The 15,444-nt window shown below is 41.4% G+C and overlaps 1 protein-coding gene across 1 annotated transcript; it reads left to right on the forward strand.

Moving 5' to 3' along the window:
- Nucleotides 1–46: 46 nt before the first annotated feature.
- Nucleotides 47–12,563, forward strand: PGRMC2 (progesterone receptor membrane component 2). Its single transcript, XM_039708592.1, has 3 exons — nucleotides 47–425; nucleotides 10,152–10,307; nucleotides 11,342–12,563. The coding sequence occupies exons 1-3, from the start codon at nucleotides 98–100 to the stop codon at nucleotides 11,437–11,439; spliced, it is 582 nt and encodes a 193-aa protein (XP_039564526.1). The 5' UTR covers nucleotides 47–97; the 3' UTR covers nucleotides 11,440–12,563.
- Nucleotides 12,564–15,444: the final 2,881 nt, after the last annotated feature.

Below are 15,444 nucleotides of genomic sequence, written 5' to 3' on the forward strand. Positions count from 1 at the left end.
GGGCCGGCGGCCAATGGGAAGCGGGGGGGCGGTGCGCGGAGGCGTGGCGGCGGGCGGGCGTGTCCCCGGCGGGCGGGCGCGTGCTGTCCGGGCAGCGATGGCGGACGATGGGCAGGCGCGGCTCAGGACTGAGGAGGGCCGGGCGGGCGGCGCGGCCCTGGCGGGCGGCGAGGTGCTGCTGAGCGTGGGGCTGCTGGCCCTGGCGCTGCTGGCGGCCTACCGGCTGTACCTGCGCTGGGGGGCGCGGAGCGGGCCGGGGGGCGCGGCCCGGCAGGGCGAGGCCGCCGCGCTGCCGCGCATGAAGCGCCGGGATTTCTCCCTGGAGCAGCTGCGCGAGTTCGACGGCGCTCGCAATCCTCGCATCCTGCTGGCTGTTAACGGCAAAGTCTTCGACGTGACCAAAGGCAGCAAGTTCTACGGGCCCGGTGAGACGGCGGGGGGATGATGATGGGGGCGGTCCGGCCCGGGACCCGCCGGCCGTGTTACACTGGTGATGCTCAGCGGGTCCGGGCTCTCCTCAGGCAGCCGTCATTTTCCCACATGCCTTCATTTGGATGGATCTGCTGTGGTTAATTCTTTTTTTTTTTTTTTTTTTCTTTCCCCTTCTGTCTCTTCTAGTAGGTTTCCCAAGCGCAGCTGAGCAGTGCTTTCTTCGTTCTAGCGCTTACGGCTCAGGAGAGGAACCCAAGCAGCTGGTTATTTATTTAGGTGTAAATGCCATGTTGAGTGTGACTTTTAGTCAGGATAAAGATAGGCAAGGAGAGCTCTGGGATGAATATGTTGCTGCTGTTGGGAAGAGTGCAGAAATTGAGCCAGTTTTGTAAACAGACAGACAGCCAGCACTCCTCTCCGGAGAGGAAATGTGTATTCGAAGGTTCAGAAAAACAGGCTTCAGAGAAATGTTCTGGTTTTGTATTCACCTTGTACACTGTGAAACTGCAGCACACTTTCTCGTGATAAACAGCATTCTTAATAATGAGGTGGGTAAACTTACTGGTGAGCACTGTGTTCACGACTGATGCCAAAGGAAATGAGGCTTATGACTGCTGATAATTTTCTTCTTTAAACAATGGTGGTTTGGGAAACTTGCTCTAATCAAACTATGCAGGAGTTTTCATAATAACCGTGGCAATCTTCCTTGTGAGAGGGGTGGAGGAGAGAGAGGATATTTCCCGCTCCCCCAGGAAATAGTTCATGTTAAGTAATCACTTATTATTATTTAATAATTGAGGTTACAAAAAGAAAAATACAAAGCTGGCATGTTACAAGCCTTTGGTTCTTGGCGGGGAAGGGACAGGCAGTTCTGTGGTTGAACCGGGCTAGAATTTTGTAACTACTTTATGCTCAAAGTTTGTGATACCAGTTGCAGAAAGTGAACCTGCTGTAGTTGAATTGAAATGCTTTTTTTGGCTGGGTACTGTGAAAGTTCACGGTGGAATCTGAAGTACCTTGCCATGCTTGATGTTGTTTATTAACCAGTAAAGCTGAGAAAATGCAGCCTGGTGAGCTGCAGCTTTCGTGACACTTAATCAGGCTAGTTCTTTTGTCTCTCTTATTTAGGGCTTTTTAAGCTGAGACCTGTGTGCTGACATAAAATGCAGGTAATACACATGCTGCATGACTCTTGAAACAGCAGTAAGCTGGCAGAGTGCTCTGTGAAATAATACTGAACCCTGATCTGAACATTGACTTTTTCCCTTTTGTGTGTCAAACTTGAGTTAATTGTTAGGCTCTCCTCTCCAGATACCATCAGTGGTTCACACTGTCAACCTTTGGAGGCCTGTTATTGTGAGGAAGCTAAAACTTAATGTTCTAGGACATCAATCTGCTTTTTGATAACTGGTAGCTGCTGGTTTCCTTAAAAGCAGTGCTTCTAGCTTTTCATCAAGGGGGACAAAGGCTTTTTTATTTTTTTTTTGTCCCTGTAGTGAAAGATTGCCTTTTTCTAACAGGAGTGGCATCGTTTTTGTCTGTCAGATCTGTAACTTGGGATGTTGCATGTAAAGCTCAGCCATATGCATCATCAGCTGTGCATTCTCTGCCAGACATGATGATTTCTGAATCCTGCTGATGTGGTTTCCCTCTTTGGATACATGTCAGGGAATTTTTTCTTGCAGCTGTTTAGTGGCTGAAAAGAAGAACACTAGTAGATAGTTTGCAGCCTTAAAAACCTGAGAAGAGTTCAAGTGGAAAAGTCTCCTACAGCTGGTTGAGATCTTTTCAGAAAGGCTTCAGCCAGAGTATCCAGATGTCCACAGCAGTTCTCATGGAAATTTTATGTCTCATAGCCAGAGTGTGGCAAGGGAAGTGCAAAGCATACCAACAAAGCGTGGCCACATTTTTACAGAAGAAAGAGCTGAGGACTTTGGCTTTGCTGACATTTCAGGCTCTGACTGTGAGCTTTTAGTAGATTGTTGAGGTGCTGATGTGAAGAGAGAGTGCTTCAGCTTTGAGTGCAGTGGCTGAGGGCTCACTGTCACTCTTCAGCAAGTCTGCAGTGAATGCTGGAGGACGTGGCTGCCTCAGGTGGCTTCTCATGTCTTCATAGCAAGGTCTGGTTTTCCTCCTCCAGTGAGTTTGGATGCCAGGGTGTTCCTCTTTTTTCTACTTACAGCAGAAAGTTTAAAACGCACAAAATTGTCATCTAGTCCAGATTTTTGTCCAACAATTGAGATTCCATTAAATTACATTCCATTCCACCAAACTTCTGATTTTATTTAGAGTTCTCCTGGTTTTAAGTTTCCATCCAGCGAATCCTGTTATACTTTGGTCCATTTCATGGAAGAGCCCTTTATATACATACAGTGAAGGTATTTTTAAATAATGGCAGAGTGGAAGCCCTACTTTCAAACAGCCATGACTGAAAACTTCATTTTCTTGAACATTTAATCCAAATGTTTCCCAGGTTTGTGGGGTTTTTTGTGGTTTTTTTTTTTGTTGGGTTTTTTTTTTGTTTGTTTGGTTTTTTTGGTTTTTTAAATTGTTTTTTGTTTTGTTCACGTTATGTTGTCTTTAAGCCTTCTACAGTTTATCTCATTGGTATCCTGTTAGTCTCTGGTATCTCTTAATGTATTTTAGCTAAGAGTAAAAAAAGGCAACACTGCACATATAACCATCTGTGCCTCCAGAAACCATTTTGCTTACATTGAACTCTGAATTTAAAACTTACCTTCCAAGTTATTTTCCGAAATGCTGCTCTGTCCTGCAAATACACCATTTGTTTCAAGACTTCACTTAGGTGTATTAAATTCCACCTCTGCTTGTGCACAGATGAATAAGTGACCTAGAATGCTTTGACTGATTATCAAATCTAATTAATTGCCTTTCCCTTTATCATCCACAAACTCCAAAAGAAATAAAGTAAACAATTAGTGGTACACTATTAAAAATATCTCATAAGCAGACAGTCAGAGAACCTCTGTTGGGATGCTTTCCCATCTGTAATCACATCTCATGACTTAGGGCTTAGTCATTAATACTTTCTGTGTGTGCTGTGTTGGTTTTATATCTTACAATGAGTGGCAAGTCTTTTACTTTTCATTTACTGTAACATTGAACTTTGTGTGTTTGTTTGCATTGAGGTTTCTGGTTGTGTATTTGTCAGTAGAAGAGCATTGTAAGAGTTAGTGTACTTTATGTCAGCAAATCTTAATATTTAGCAGTTAAATTTGCATGCCAAGGTAATGACATAAACAGGTTTTGATTAGCTTACTAAATACATTGTACATTTATGAAAAATACACATCTTTGAGCATGACAAAGCAAGATTATGTGCAACCCTGAGTATGCAACTATTCACGTCACTTCTATTTCTTAATGTTTCATGATCTTAAAAAAATCAATTTCCCGACTTTCCTTCACTGCAGTATGTTGTCACTGTCAACTCATCTCTCATTCCACTTGTCTTTCATGATGTCATGAAGATCTCTGATTTTCCAAGAAGAATAGATTAGATAGTAGTAGTTCCTTCCACAAAAAACATTCCATCATAGTTCATTTTCCATGAAGGAAAAACTGCCTTTATTTCATTGTAATAAACAGACGTCATTTTTTCCAGTAATTTGTATAAAAATAATCTGATGCTGTTGACTTTCTTTGGAAGTCAGTGCCATAAATTTCACAGTGTCTCTGTTGACCACATGGCAATGGTGCTTTTCCATACATCCTTTCCAAGGGTATGGTTAGAGTGAAATGTTGCAGGAGGGACTTTACATATGTTGTATTTGGAGAATACTGTTAAGGGTGGCCTTATCTTAAGAGCACAACAGGCTGAGGGGTTACAGATAAGTGCAGAGGATAGGACTGGGGGAAAGAAGTGTTTTCTGTAAAGTGAGAAAGGTCTTCTCGGTGGTTCTGATATTTGTCACCTCTTTGGTTGTCTGTGTAGTGGAAGTGTCTCTCACCCTGGGATTCAGCTTTTCAGAGAAATAGCTTTTCTGGACAGAGAAGTGGAGTTCCAGCTGAAAGCAATAAAACTAAAAGGTGTATACACAATATTGGTGAGAGATTGTTTCCATACTTCTGGTTAAAGGGAGTAGTGCCTTTGCTACCAGGGTAGAGGTGGTTCTGAGCCTCCAGGCCATGTTCATGGAGAGCAGTAAAGTGGTTTTGTGCAGGAAGATGAGCACTGCCGCCTCCTCTGTGTGTCTGTCAGCTCTCTCTTTCTTGTTTTTTAATTTTCTTTTTCTCTTTTTCACAACCTCAGTATATCTCTTAAAATCGAACAACTGTGTGTTTCATAAGAGGTCTGTACAAATTCCTAGCTCCTATTTAAACCAGTCATGTTCCAGTCACAGAATTGATTACGCTGGAAAAAACCTCTGAGATCATTGAGTCACCTGATATTTGAGGGACCTGATCAAGCAGGTGTGCTCAAAGCAAGATAATATGGAATGTGATAGTGACATCACATGAATTGTTAGTTAGTTAATATGAATTGTTACTGACATGTAGATGTTAAGTCCGTTTCACAGCAGCATCGCCCTCGCTGAATGAAAAAACCTGGCCAGCTTTGCTTGTCTTATTAGGAAATAAACTGGTGGTCAGAGCATTTCTCACTGAACCAAGATGTTGAATCCAGGTCCTGCCCAAGAATGCAACTGTCTTCTAGAAAGCTCCTGACTGCTAGCCTGTGGGCTCTCTTACCAGTGCTTGTTGTCTGCCCCTTTGGTAGAAATTGGGTCATTGATTCTTGCACTTTTTTTTTTTTTTTCACAGAATTAAAAAGCAAGTAAGCAAAAGAGTGAGGCTCTCTGGCCTTGTGCCTGAGGAGTCAAGTTTAGACCCCTGTTTCTGGGCAGTTCCATCTTAGCATGTAGACTTCACATCTGTAGAGTTCCCATTTAGCATGTGGATTGGTCTCCTAAGAACACATACTTTCCATGCAAGTTGTAACTTAAAATTGACCCACATCTTCCCTTTTATGTAAATCTGGAGCAGTAAAGTTAAAATTATGTCACCTTGATAAATGTTATTAGATACCTTCTGCTTTCAAGCTACATCTCCAAATGGCTTAGTCTAACTTTGAGCTTTTTCATTCTCTCATGAAAGATGCAACACTGAGCAAACACATGTCAGGATTCTGACAGAAAATTTGAAACAGCCAGTGAATGTTTCACTTCAGTTTGGAGTGGAAAAAGTAAGCAAAGTAATAGAATAATGTAGTTGTTAATAATTTTGTAGCCTGTCTCTCTTTGCCCTGACTCACATTAAAGGGGACATTAGTCCTTATTCTTGTCTGCAGATTAACATGTGTTGTCCATGAGTATCTAAACTTCAGGCAAAACTGGGGTTTGTTTCCAGTAGCTGTACAGAGCCCACAATGCATGTTTGGTGATTGCTTTGAAGTGCTTTCTGACTAGTTGAAGAAATCAAAGCTGCTGGTTTAAAACTGAACCTTGTTAACCTGTGTGCCTTCTGTAGAGAGATCACATAGGCCTTGTGAAAATGACCACAATTCTTAGCTCACCTATCACTTCATTAGCTATAAAGTCCACATGTGGCTATCTGTGGTGTATTCCCCGTGCTGCCCCTTGGAGCCATCCAAAGTTCAGTGTACAACGTTGCTGGTGTTGGAGCAATAGTCTGGGATGTTCCACAAAGCTGCTACCAAACTGACATGGTCAGGGAGCTTTTGGCAACCAGGAATATACTCTGAAGGTGGATCCAGCATAGATTTTGCTGGGGGAACTGTTGGCCAAACTGGCTGAAAATTGAAATGTGTGTTGTTCCAAGATCCAGTTTACCCTGTTTTGGAGGAAGTGACTAGAAGCAGTGCTTCCAAATAAAAACTTCATGGTTCAAAATTTTTAATATGTTGCTTTAGGTTTAATAGATTTTTTCCTTGTCTGTAAAGAGAAATTAAATCTTCATTAGAGAACCAAACCTGTGCTAGGAGATGCAGAAATCTTGAATGTATTTTTATTGTCTGAAGAGACTTTGACTTTACCAATTCTCAAGGTACCCAGTTTATTGTGAATGAAGACGAATGTCAGGCTGAACAGGATGTCAAGTTCATCAAGGCTGCTAAGTTGTTGACTGGATTCTGAAAGGAAGTGAAGCTCTGCAGGTGGTGGGTAGCGATGTTTTGCATGTGTTGTAGCTTGGAGAAGGGTGTACTTTATACAAGGTGGAGTTGTAAGTGGATGAGGACTTTATACAAGGGAAATGCAGTGTATGAACGTGGAGGTACAGATGTGGAGATAGGCAGGCAAATATGTGGGCTTGATAGCTGGTCTCAGGGCTAAAATAAACAAAGGCTCTGGAACAGAGGTCTTTAAATGTGAAAACTGTGATGGGAATAAAAGCATTCTTCAAGGAGCAGCTTTCCTTTATGGAAGCCTAGTACCTCCATGTAACCAAGTAACGTGTAGCAGATGTGTTTTAATTGGTTTTTACACTTCCCTGACTCTTGTTGTTGTACTGTCCCAAATAGGAGTGGGAGAGGAATTTTTTTAAGATATGTTTGACTGTGAAATAGCTAATTTGGGGATACAGCAAAACAGAAGAAAAACCCACTGAAATTTTGTGATATGGTCCCAGAAAGTTGCTTTGGTTTACATACCTGTGCTACAAGCCACTGTTCCTGCCCTCTCTTCAGCATGTCTGTCCTGTCATGCTGCAATCAATTATTTACAGCAGGAGCCAGGCTAAATAGGTGGGCAGACAAAAGGAAAGGAAAGAAGACCTGTGGGTAGGGCCTGCAGAGTAAATTGCATCAGGCCATGAAAGAACTCCGTGGGAGTGTGTCTAGGATTGCACTGATGTCTCCACCTCAATCATGTTCCTGAAAGATACTTTCTCCCTGGGATTTTATGTGCTGGCACCTTCCTGGAGACATCCCCAAGTGCAGTGAAATCTGATATGCAAAATAGCTTTTTCAGACTGTTGCACCAGTTTTTTATATAGAAGTGAGTAATAGACTAGGGGTTAGAGCAGAACCCCAGACCTGTATGTTTTGTATTAATATAAAATACTGTAGTTAAACTCTGTGTAGAAGCACCTAAATTGAAGCTTTAAATCTTTAAGTAGATCTTGCTCGTACTGAGATTGCTGAACTGCTTTAGGAACCAAGGTGAAGCCAAGCTTGCACCATTTGCTAATAATCACAATTCAATATTTACCTTTTAGTATAGGATTAAAGAATAGAACACATTTCTAAGTCACATTTGCAGAGCTGGAATTTAAAATGCTGTCTGCCGAGTCCAAAGGTTGGTTTTTACAAGTTAGCATTCCACTGAGTGCTTGGACGTGGCTTGATGAGTCCTCTGTGACTTCTGAATACTTCTGCAATAAACATTCTGGAATCTTAAAGTTCAAATTCAGTTTTAGGAAAGAATAAATCCTTGGTATAATAGCATCTGAGATTAGATACTTGCAGAAATTTTGCATGTATTCTGAAAAGTTTCATGCTTTTAATTAAGTGTGTTACTGAGTTTTAAGAATGTTCAGTGCTTGATACAGAAAAATATAATTCTCCTTATAATATAAATAATTGGAATCAAGCTGGTGGACCAAGAGGTGGCATCTTCATCTGGTGCTGTGAAATTCTATAAACCACTAAATGCAGGGTAGAAGGGAAGGGTAGCAGGGTGCTACTCTGATTAGCCAGAGTTTCGAAAGCACCTTGTGCTAGTAGTAGGAATTATGGACATATTTGCTTGAAACACTTCAGAGAAGGGAAAAAATGGGGACAGAATACTGTTAGTGGAGTCACTATGTAACAATTTCTAATTGCCTTTAAGGATTTACTAATTGTGGTGTTTCTGAGTTCTGTTTTTAGCTCCCATGTTCTTCATTTAGAACATCAAAAACAAGATCATTTGAATGAGCAGTCATTGAGTTTTGCTTGAAGCAGGACTTTTTGCTTGAAGAAACTGTTGTGTTGCAGATGATGGTCATTGCTGCCTCTTAGCCTGTCCTGTGGAAGTGACCAAGCACACGGAGTGCATTGGTATAGGATTGATTTCAGTCTCTAAATCCTGCTTTGCAAATAAATACCTAACTGAGAATGCAGATAGGAAAGGTAGCCCTCTTGGCTTTGTTTCCCTGAAGTACTGTACCTGTAGTCCCTGATTCCTGAGGTAGTTCTCATGAGTGCTTTCTTGGAGCTAAATACCTGAAAGGATGAGCACAGAGATGCTGTTCATCAATAGGGTCAGACTGGTACAGTGCAAACTTCCAGCTGATAGTTCATTCTCTAATACCTACTTCTTGTGAAATTGTACTTTGAAATCAGTTGGTTGATTTCCAGAGAGAGGAGGGAATTGTCTTTGGCACACAGGACAACCTTCTGTTCTCAGGTTTGACTCTAAGCAGCTTACAATGCCAAGCACTCTGGGGTGGAGAGACAACACCAGTTCTGGTGAGGACATCGTTTCTTCTGATCCATATGGTGCTCAGGTTCCCTGCTTCAGGAATTGTGCCTGCTGCTTCCAGCCTGTGTCCCAGCCCTGGAGTCAATGCCCAGCAGGAGCAGATAGGTGTGGCTGCAGCAAGCGGCCTGGGAGGAACCAGCCTTTCAGAATGATTCCCCATGGTTCATCCTACTGCAGAAGAGGTCTGAGGTGCTCCAGCAGGCAGTAGAGGGGCTGAAGGACAGTGTGTTGCCACTTGATTGTGATCATTCTTGCCCATGGGTGCTGCCTTTTCTTCAGTCTGATGGCCACTGTTGAGAGGTAAGCCAGAGAAGGGTTCTGGCCTGTTCACCCCACGTAGGGAGCACTCTGTAGCAAGCCTTGGGTGTCTCTGGTGCTAGGCTGCTGCAGTTAACGCAGAAAAATTTTAAGTTGTATTGTTTCGGTTTTTTGGTTTTTTTGTATTGGTTTGGGGTTTTTTAATTGATCTGAATTTAAGGTAATTGGTTTTAGGTCAAGAAAATCTTATGATAACAATATGCCTAAAGTTCTTTTAGTTAATTACCCTGCAAATTGTTGGTTTATAAACCATCAGTTTCTCTCGGTAATAATATTTATTTCACAGTCATTGCTCAAAATTCTATTGGGATATTTGTTCTGCTTTGCATTGGTCAAAAAGCACAGAGGAAGCAGTTGCTTTATATTCCTAATGTGACAATTTGTGCTGGTTTCAAGAGCATTACAGGCTAGGGGTATAGGTGATCTGCTTCCCAAAAGAAGTGAGGTGATTTCCTCAGAAGTAAGAAATGTCACAAAAGATACAGAAAGTTCTTGTGATTCTGTAAGTGAAGTGAAATCATTAATTAGCCCTCTTAAGTTCTATTTATTTATAATAATGGATTTCTAATTAAGATGTCTATGCAGTTTGCTTCTGTTCATATCTGACTTGTAAATATTCAATGTGTTGCTTAATATTAGTGTATTTCTTTTGAATTCCAGCCTCTGGTCCCTTTGGAATTTGCATCAACTGGCTTGCATCAACTGACAGGGATTTTTCCAGATATCCCTTCAAAGCTATTTTCCTGGTTCTGCTTCTCTCAGCAGACTTATCTCCTAGTGATATTAAAGATTGAATTGCAGTGCTGTTGAATGTCAAACAGCCATGGCATTGAAAGTGCTGCTGTTCCCATCACTGCAGAAGTTTAATGTATGGCTTTGGCAGACTACATAAAGAACTGAGTTTTGGTTACCATAAACAAAGATGTGAAGGTATCAATTTTGTCTTTTTGTTTTCAGAGGGTCCATATGGAATATTTGCTGGCAGAGATGCCTCCAGGGGACTAGCAACTTTCTGTCTAGATAAAGATGCACTCAGAGATGAATATGATGACCTATCGGACTTAAATGCTGTACAGATGGAAAGTGTAAGAGAGTGGGAAATGCAATTTAAAGGTAAATTCTGAAATTATCAGTTTAAGGAAATGCTTTTAATAAAAATGACTGATTTGGGCTTGGGGAAGTTTTTAAAGAGGAGTTGACAGTAATACTATGACAGAATATGCTGAGTTGGAAGGGACCCCCAAGGATCATTGATTTCAACTCTTAGCTCTGCACAGAACCATCCCCAAAAATCCCACTCTGTGCCTGAGAGCATTGCCCAAACACTGCTTGAAATCTGTCAGGCTGGTGCTGTGACCCTGGAGAGCCTATGCCAGTGCCCAGCCACCCTCTGGGTGAAGAACCTTCTTCTAATACCCAGCCTAGCCCGCCCCTGACACGACCTGGGGGTCACCACAGCAAAGTGTCTGCCCCTCCTTGTCCCCTCATAAGGGAGGTGTAGACAGCAGCGAGGTCCCCTCTAATCTGTGTGCAGTGTAACTGTTAGGACCAGACCAGGGATTTCAGGCCTTTCTTTGACAGAGTCTTTCACTCCATGTCACTATAGCTTTTATAAACTTTTAGTTTTATACAAGAAAACTGTTCTGTTAGCTATTGGCACAGAATTTCATTTCTCCCAAATCTCATCTGCTTAGCTGGTGGAACTCCTGCTCGAGGTTGTTGGCTTTGGATGCCATGGAATTGTCATTAGGACTAAGAGTTGTTTTAACATGAAGGGTTGAATGAGTTTGTCTTGAAATAATTTCTGACAAATGAGGAATTATGCCTCTGGAGGGAGGGGGAGTCATTTTTCACACTAATTGAAATCAAAACAGGCTGAAGGATTGAAGAGCATTGGTTTTTAGTCCTTGGGTGATAAATCTTGCCTGATCAGCTGGAGGAGAATGGACAGAAAGTACTCACAGTTAGAGAAAATAATGGTAGAAAGATTGCTTTGGGAGGCTGAGCTTGCTGCTAAATTACCATCAGTTTCAGTGATTGAGATTTAGAACTGTAGTGTGTCGGAGAAAAAGTGAATTTGTAGTAGTATGGGCTAGCAAGCAAATGCAGCTGTATTTAATTGTAATGGAATCATAAATCTCTTTCAGAAAAATATGACTACGTAGGTAGACTCCTAAAACCAGGGGAAGAACCATCAGAATACACAGATGAGGAAGATACCAAGGATCACACTAAACAGGAATGAACTTTGTAAACAACCAAAGTCAGGGGCCTTCGGAACTGCAACCTCTTATTCCCCATCACAGAATGTCCTGCATCTTTGGGTACAGTTCATCTGCTGCGAAAAAACATTCAACAGGTTTTGTACAAGGAAAATAATATACTCACAAATGAAGATTTGAATACTAGACATTCTTTGTGCTGCCAAATTTTTTGTTGCAGTTTATTTGTAATGTCTGGTTAGGCTTCGTTAGTGAAGAGGGGCCAGGGATTTAAAGGCAAAAATGCTACTCCTTTTTATCAGTAAGCTGAAGCCTTCAACTAGTGTACCTTACAAGCTCTCTAAAAGACGTGACTCTTCAAGCTCAGAGGAAGGTTTGAATCTTGTTTCGTGTGTGTCTTCTCCTTCAGCATTAAAAGAAAGATGTGTTCATCCACATCAGCATCAGTAGGTGAGACTACTGAAGCCGGTGTTAAAAATGTGAATTTCCAGTTTTGTTTTGTGTGTGGGCGTTAGTAGCCCAGCAGAATCCTTCAGTTCTCTAAGAGAAGTCCACGTAGATTAGGATGGGGATAAAATTCATCCTTTTCTCAAAAGGATTGGGTAAAATAAGTTTCTTCTACAACAACTATTATCTGAAGCCTGCCTCTCCCCCTTTTTCCCATCCTCTAAATCAAATCAAATATTAATTGTGCCTTATTTCGCTTAAATAGACTTGAATTGTTTTAAGGGACAGCCCCCAAATTGTGGTTTCATAGTCACTACAAGCAGCAGTGAGACTGAATTGGAATGTTCTGTTGACTGGAAAACCTTGATGTCATTCTGTGTATAGAATGTAAAAGAGGAGCACTCAGTGTTACTGCCATATGTTAATACTACATATACTTAAATTAGCATTGTGATGGCCAAATGCATACTCCCATGCTTCTTTTTAAGGAATTACAAACACACAAAAAAAGTCTCCCTTCCTCCTCTTCCAGAAGCTGCCTAACTTTTGGGAGCATAGCCTTCACACCCCCGTAGAGTGAAGGGGCGTTGTGCGCGTGTGTCTCTGTGTGTGTCTGTCTGAATGCAAGACTTGGGAGGGATTGTTTCTGCAGATATTGTAAATACGAGTACCATTTTAATAAAGCATGTACAATACCACATGTGCTGTCAGACTTTGTGTACAAGCTGGTAAGCAGAGCTGGAATATGATGCAATAAAAAGGGGGAGAAGTCTTGGATAGATGAAGCTGCCACTGCTCTTTGTCCTGGTGGAGTTTTTTTTCCCTTTCAAGTCCCAGCTGTTGAGGAATCTCGAAGACTTGCTCAGGTAAGCTGTATTTAAGAGACTAAACCTATCCAGTGAATTTATGGTGGGGAGTGGGGGGGAAAGTGATACAAATAAAGCATTGTAGTAACTGAGTGCAACATATAAGGAATTTGTCACATGGCATTAACAGGACAAGAACAGCAGCCTCATGGCTTATGTGTGTACCTCTGGTTGCAAATTTCACCTGTGTTAAGTCTACAGTAACAGTTTGTATACATACATTCTGTTGAACCATAAACTGAAATTCGAGGGATGATTACTTTTTTTTATTCCTATTTGAGTGAAAGAGATTCATGTTGATGTAAATTAAACAAATAAACAAAAACTCCTCTGTGGAATCGTGTGTAACTCACATGTCCTGGAAGGCAGAGTGAACTCTTTTTCATATCTAGCCTTGAAATAGAATTGTTTTGGCCTGGAAGAAGTAACAGAAATGGAGCTGTTTCTCTATAGAAGTGTTTGCAGGCTCCTGCAGAGGCTGGACACGCCTGGGAGGTGTGAATTCAGTGAGCACTGGCTCCTGTTTGAGTCACGTCCTTATAAGCGGAGCAGTGGTGCAGTGTCCAGGCTGGGATTGAGTGTCTGCTAATCATCTAACTCTGCTGAAATGCTGGGCATGCTGCTGTAACTAACCACAGAAATATGTGGCTTAGATGGAGCAGGGGGAACCAACAGGATAAATAAAAGCTTCCTTGCATAGGACAGGGGCTGGGAGTAATTAAACACCAGTTCTATATCTGGATGCTTCGCTAGGGAATTTTTTTCTTTTAGGTAAGTCTCACTATAAAAGGTTTTACAGTACATTTACAGTATGCCTTTTACTTTTAGCTATTGCACAGCTGTTGCACGTCATCACGGCACCCAGTTTGTCTGGCTGTGGAACAGGAAAAGGCAGCTTGCCCAACCATCCCTTAGGACAATCGGATAGGTGTTTGTCCCCAGGCTTCCACATGAAAATACATGTATGTGTTACAGCTTCTGCTGTAGAGAGTCATAGCTGGAAGTTCCTGACCCTTGCTCTGAGTTTCTTTGCTCTCACTCAGTGCAGCTGTAGCATTAGCTGATTGTCGTGCTTGTATCTAACTTCCTACTGCTGCAAGAAAGGTAACTTTTGAAGGGAGAGTAGTTTTGTATCTGCTGTGACTTACTAGCCCAAGTGCAGTCTTTTCCTTTCCCTTGCTATCAGAAAGGCAGTGAAGCTTAATCACAGTGAAATTACGTGTAGTTGTGTTGTTTTGAAATTGCTTTAGGAGGACAATACTTAAATTTTAGCTTTCAGGATTAGCTGAACAACAAGATGGGTAAAGGGTGAGTTTTGCTTTGAAGCACCTTAATGATAACTGAAGAATACAAAACTTGTCCATGGCAGCAGAGCATTGCATAGAATTAATGTCTATTAAATTTAAATTTAATTAAATTAACCTCATCCATCCTACATACAGTCACTAGTGATCTAAAGCTGACAACCTAAAAAAGTGCTTTAAAGCACACTGTAGCTTTCATATTTATAAAAAGTTGACACACAGCATAATTTAGCATAACATCAGATCCATCCAAACTTCAGTGCAATTATAAAAATTTGATGGAGGCGTTCAACCTTGGAACATTTGTGTCAATCTCTTGGTCAAAATTCACTGTTAGATGAAATGACAGGCATGCTGATACTGTGGTAAATTTTGTTTAAGCAACATGAGGGTCTTGATGGAAGAATGTCTCATCTTTAGAAACAAAATGCATTTCCAGTTTCATATATGACTTGTTTTCCTAGGCTAGACTTGGTGTTAAATTAGTTTTAGTCATCATTTGTTTTGACACTTCTGCCTCATTTTGTACACCACTTCCCAAAAATGCTTCATTTTGGCAGTAGATGTATTTTCAAACCTCCTTGGTTTAAAGAGGAAAAAAAAGTACCGTGTTGTTAGTTGATCTGAACATTTTGAATTTCCAGTAAGGACTACAGAATTATCTCACATGCTTGTACTTGTTTGTATCTTTTTATTGAGCTAGATCTACTTTTCCTTGACTAAGGCTTAAATTTTCCATCATTCAGACTTGGACATAGCATATAAAATCAGTTTGGCATTCTGCTATGGTTGTTGTTTCACTTTAAATATCTCAGTGCTGATCTATTTCCTAACTTTTTTTTTCTTCCTGCTGTCAAAGGCAGGGAGCAGTTAAACCTTTCATAGGCTTTATTTGAGTCTCTTGGACAATATTCTGTTTGACAACACAGAAGAGTTGGTGGGGTTTTATTTCCTCTAGGAAGAGGTACTATTCCTCCGTATGGAACAGTACAAAAGATTTGGCTATTTATTCCTTTCCCCCTAAACATCAGCAATAAGTAACTCTGGCCTTGCAGACTTGCTTACAGATGGAAAGCAAATCCTTCTCCTGGCTTTTGATTTATGGTTAAAGGTGAATGTTTCGTAACAGGTGCTCACAGCTTGGGTTTAAGCTTGCTTTGACACAAGCTGTGTGCCAGGTGAAGGGTTGTTTACCTGAAATCCCAAAAGCACAGAGGCTGAAGACAGCAGAGAAGAAAGCTCTTGAGGTGACAGATCGAGCCTGGTGTAGCTGTGGGAGTTGTCAGGAGGAGATCCTTAGCTACTCTGAAGTGTCCTCTCCCAGGGAGTGTCATTTGTCACCTCAGCAGTGCCTCAAGCAAAGGCTGCAGCCACGAATACAAACTCTTGCATCCATTCTAATGCTTTATCT

The sequence above is a fragment of the Passer montanus genome, unplaced genomic scaffold (genome assembly GCF_014805655.1).
Source record: "Passer montanus isolate IOZ18808 unplaced genomic scaffold, ASM1480565v1 scaffold206, whole genome shotgun sequence".
In the NCBI taxonomy this organism is placed as follows: domain Eukaryota; kingdom Metazoa; phylum Chordata; class Aves; order Passeriformes; family Passeridae; genus Passer; species Passer montanus.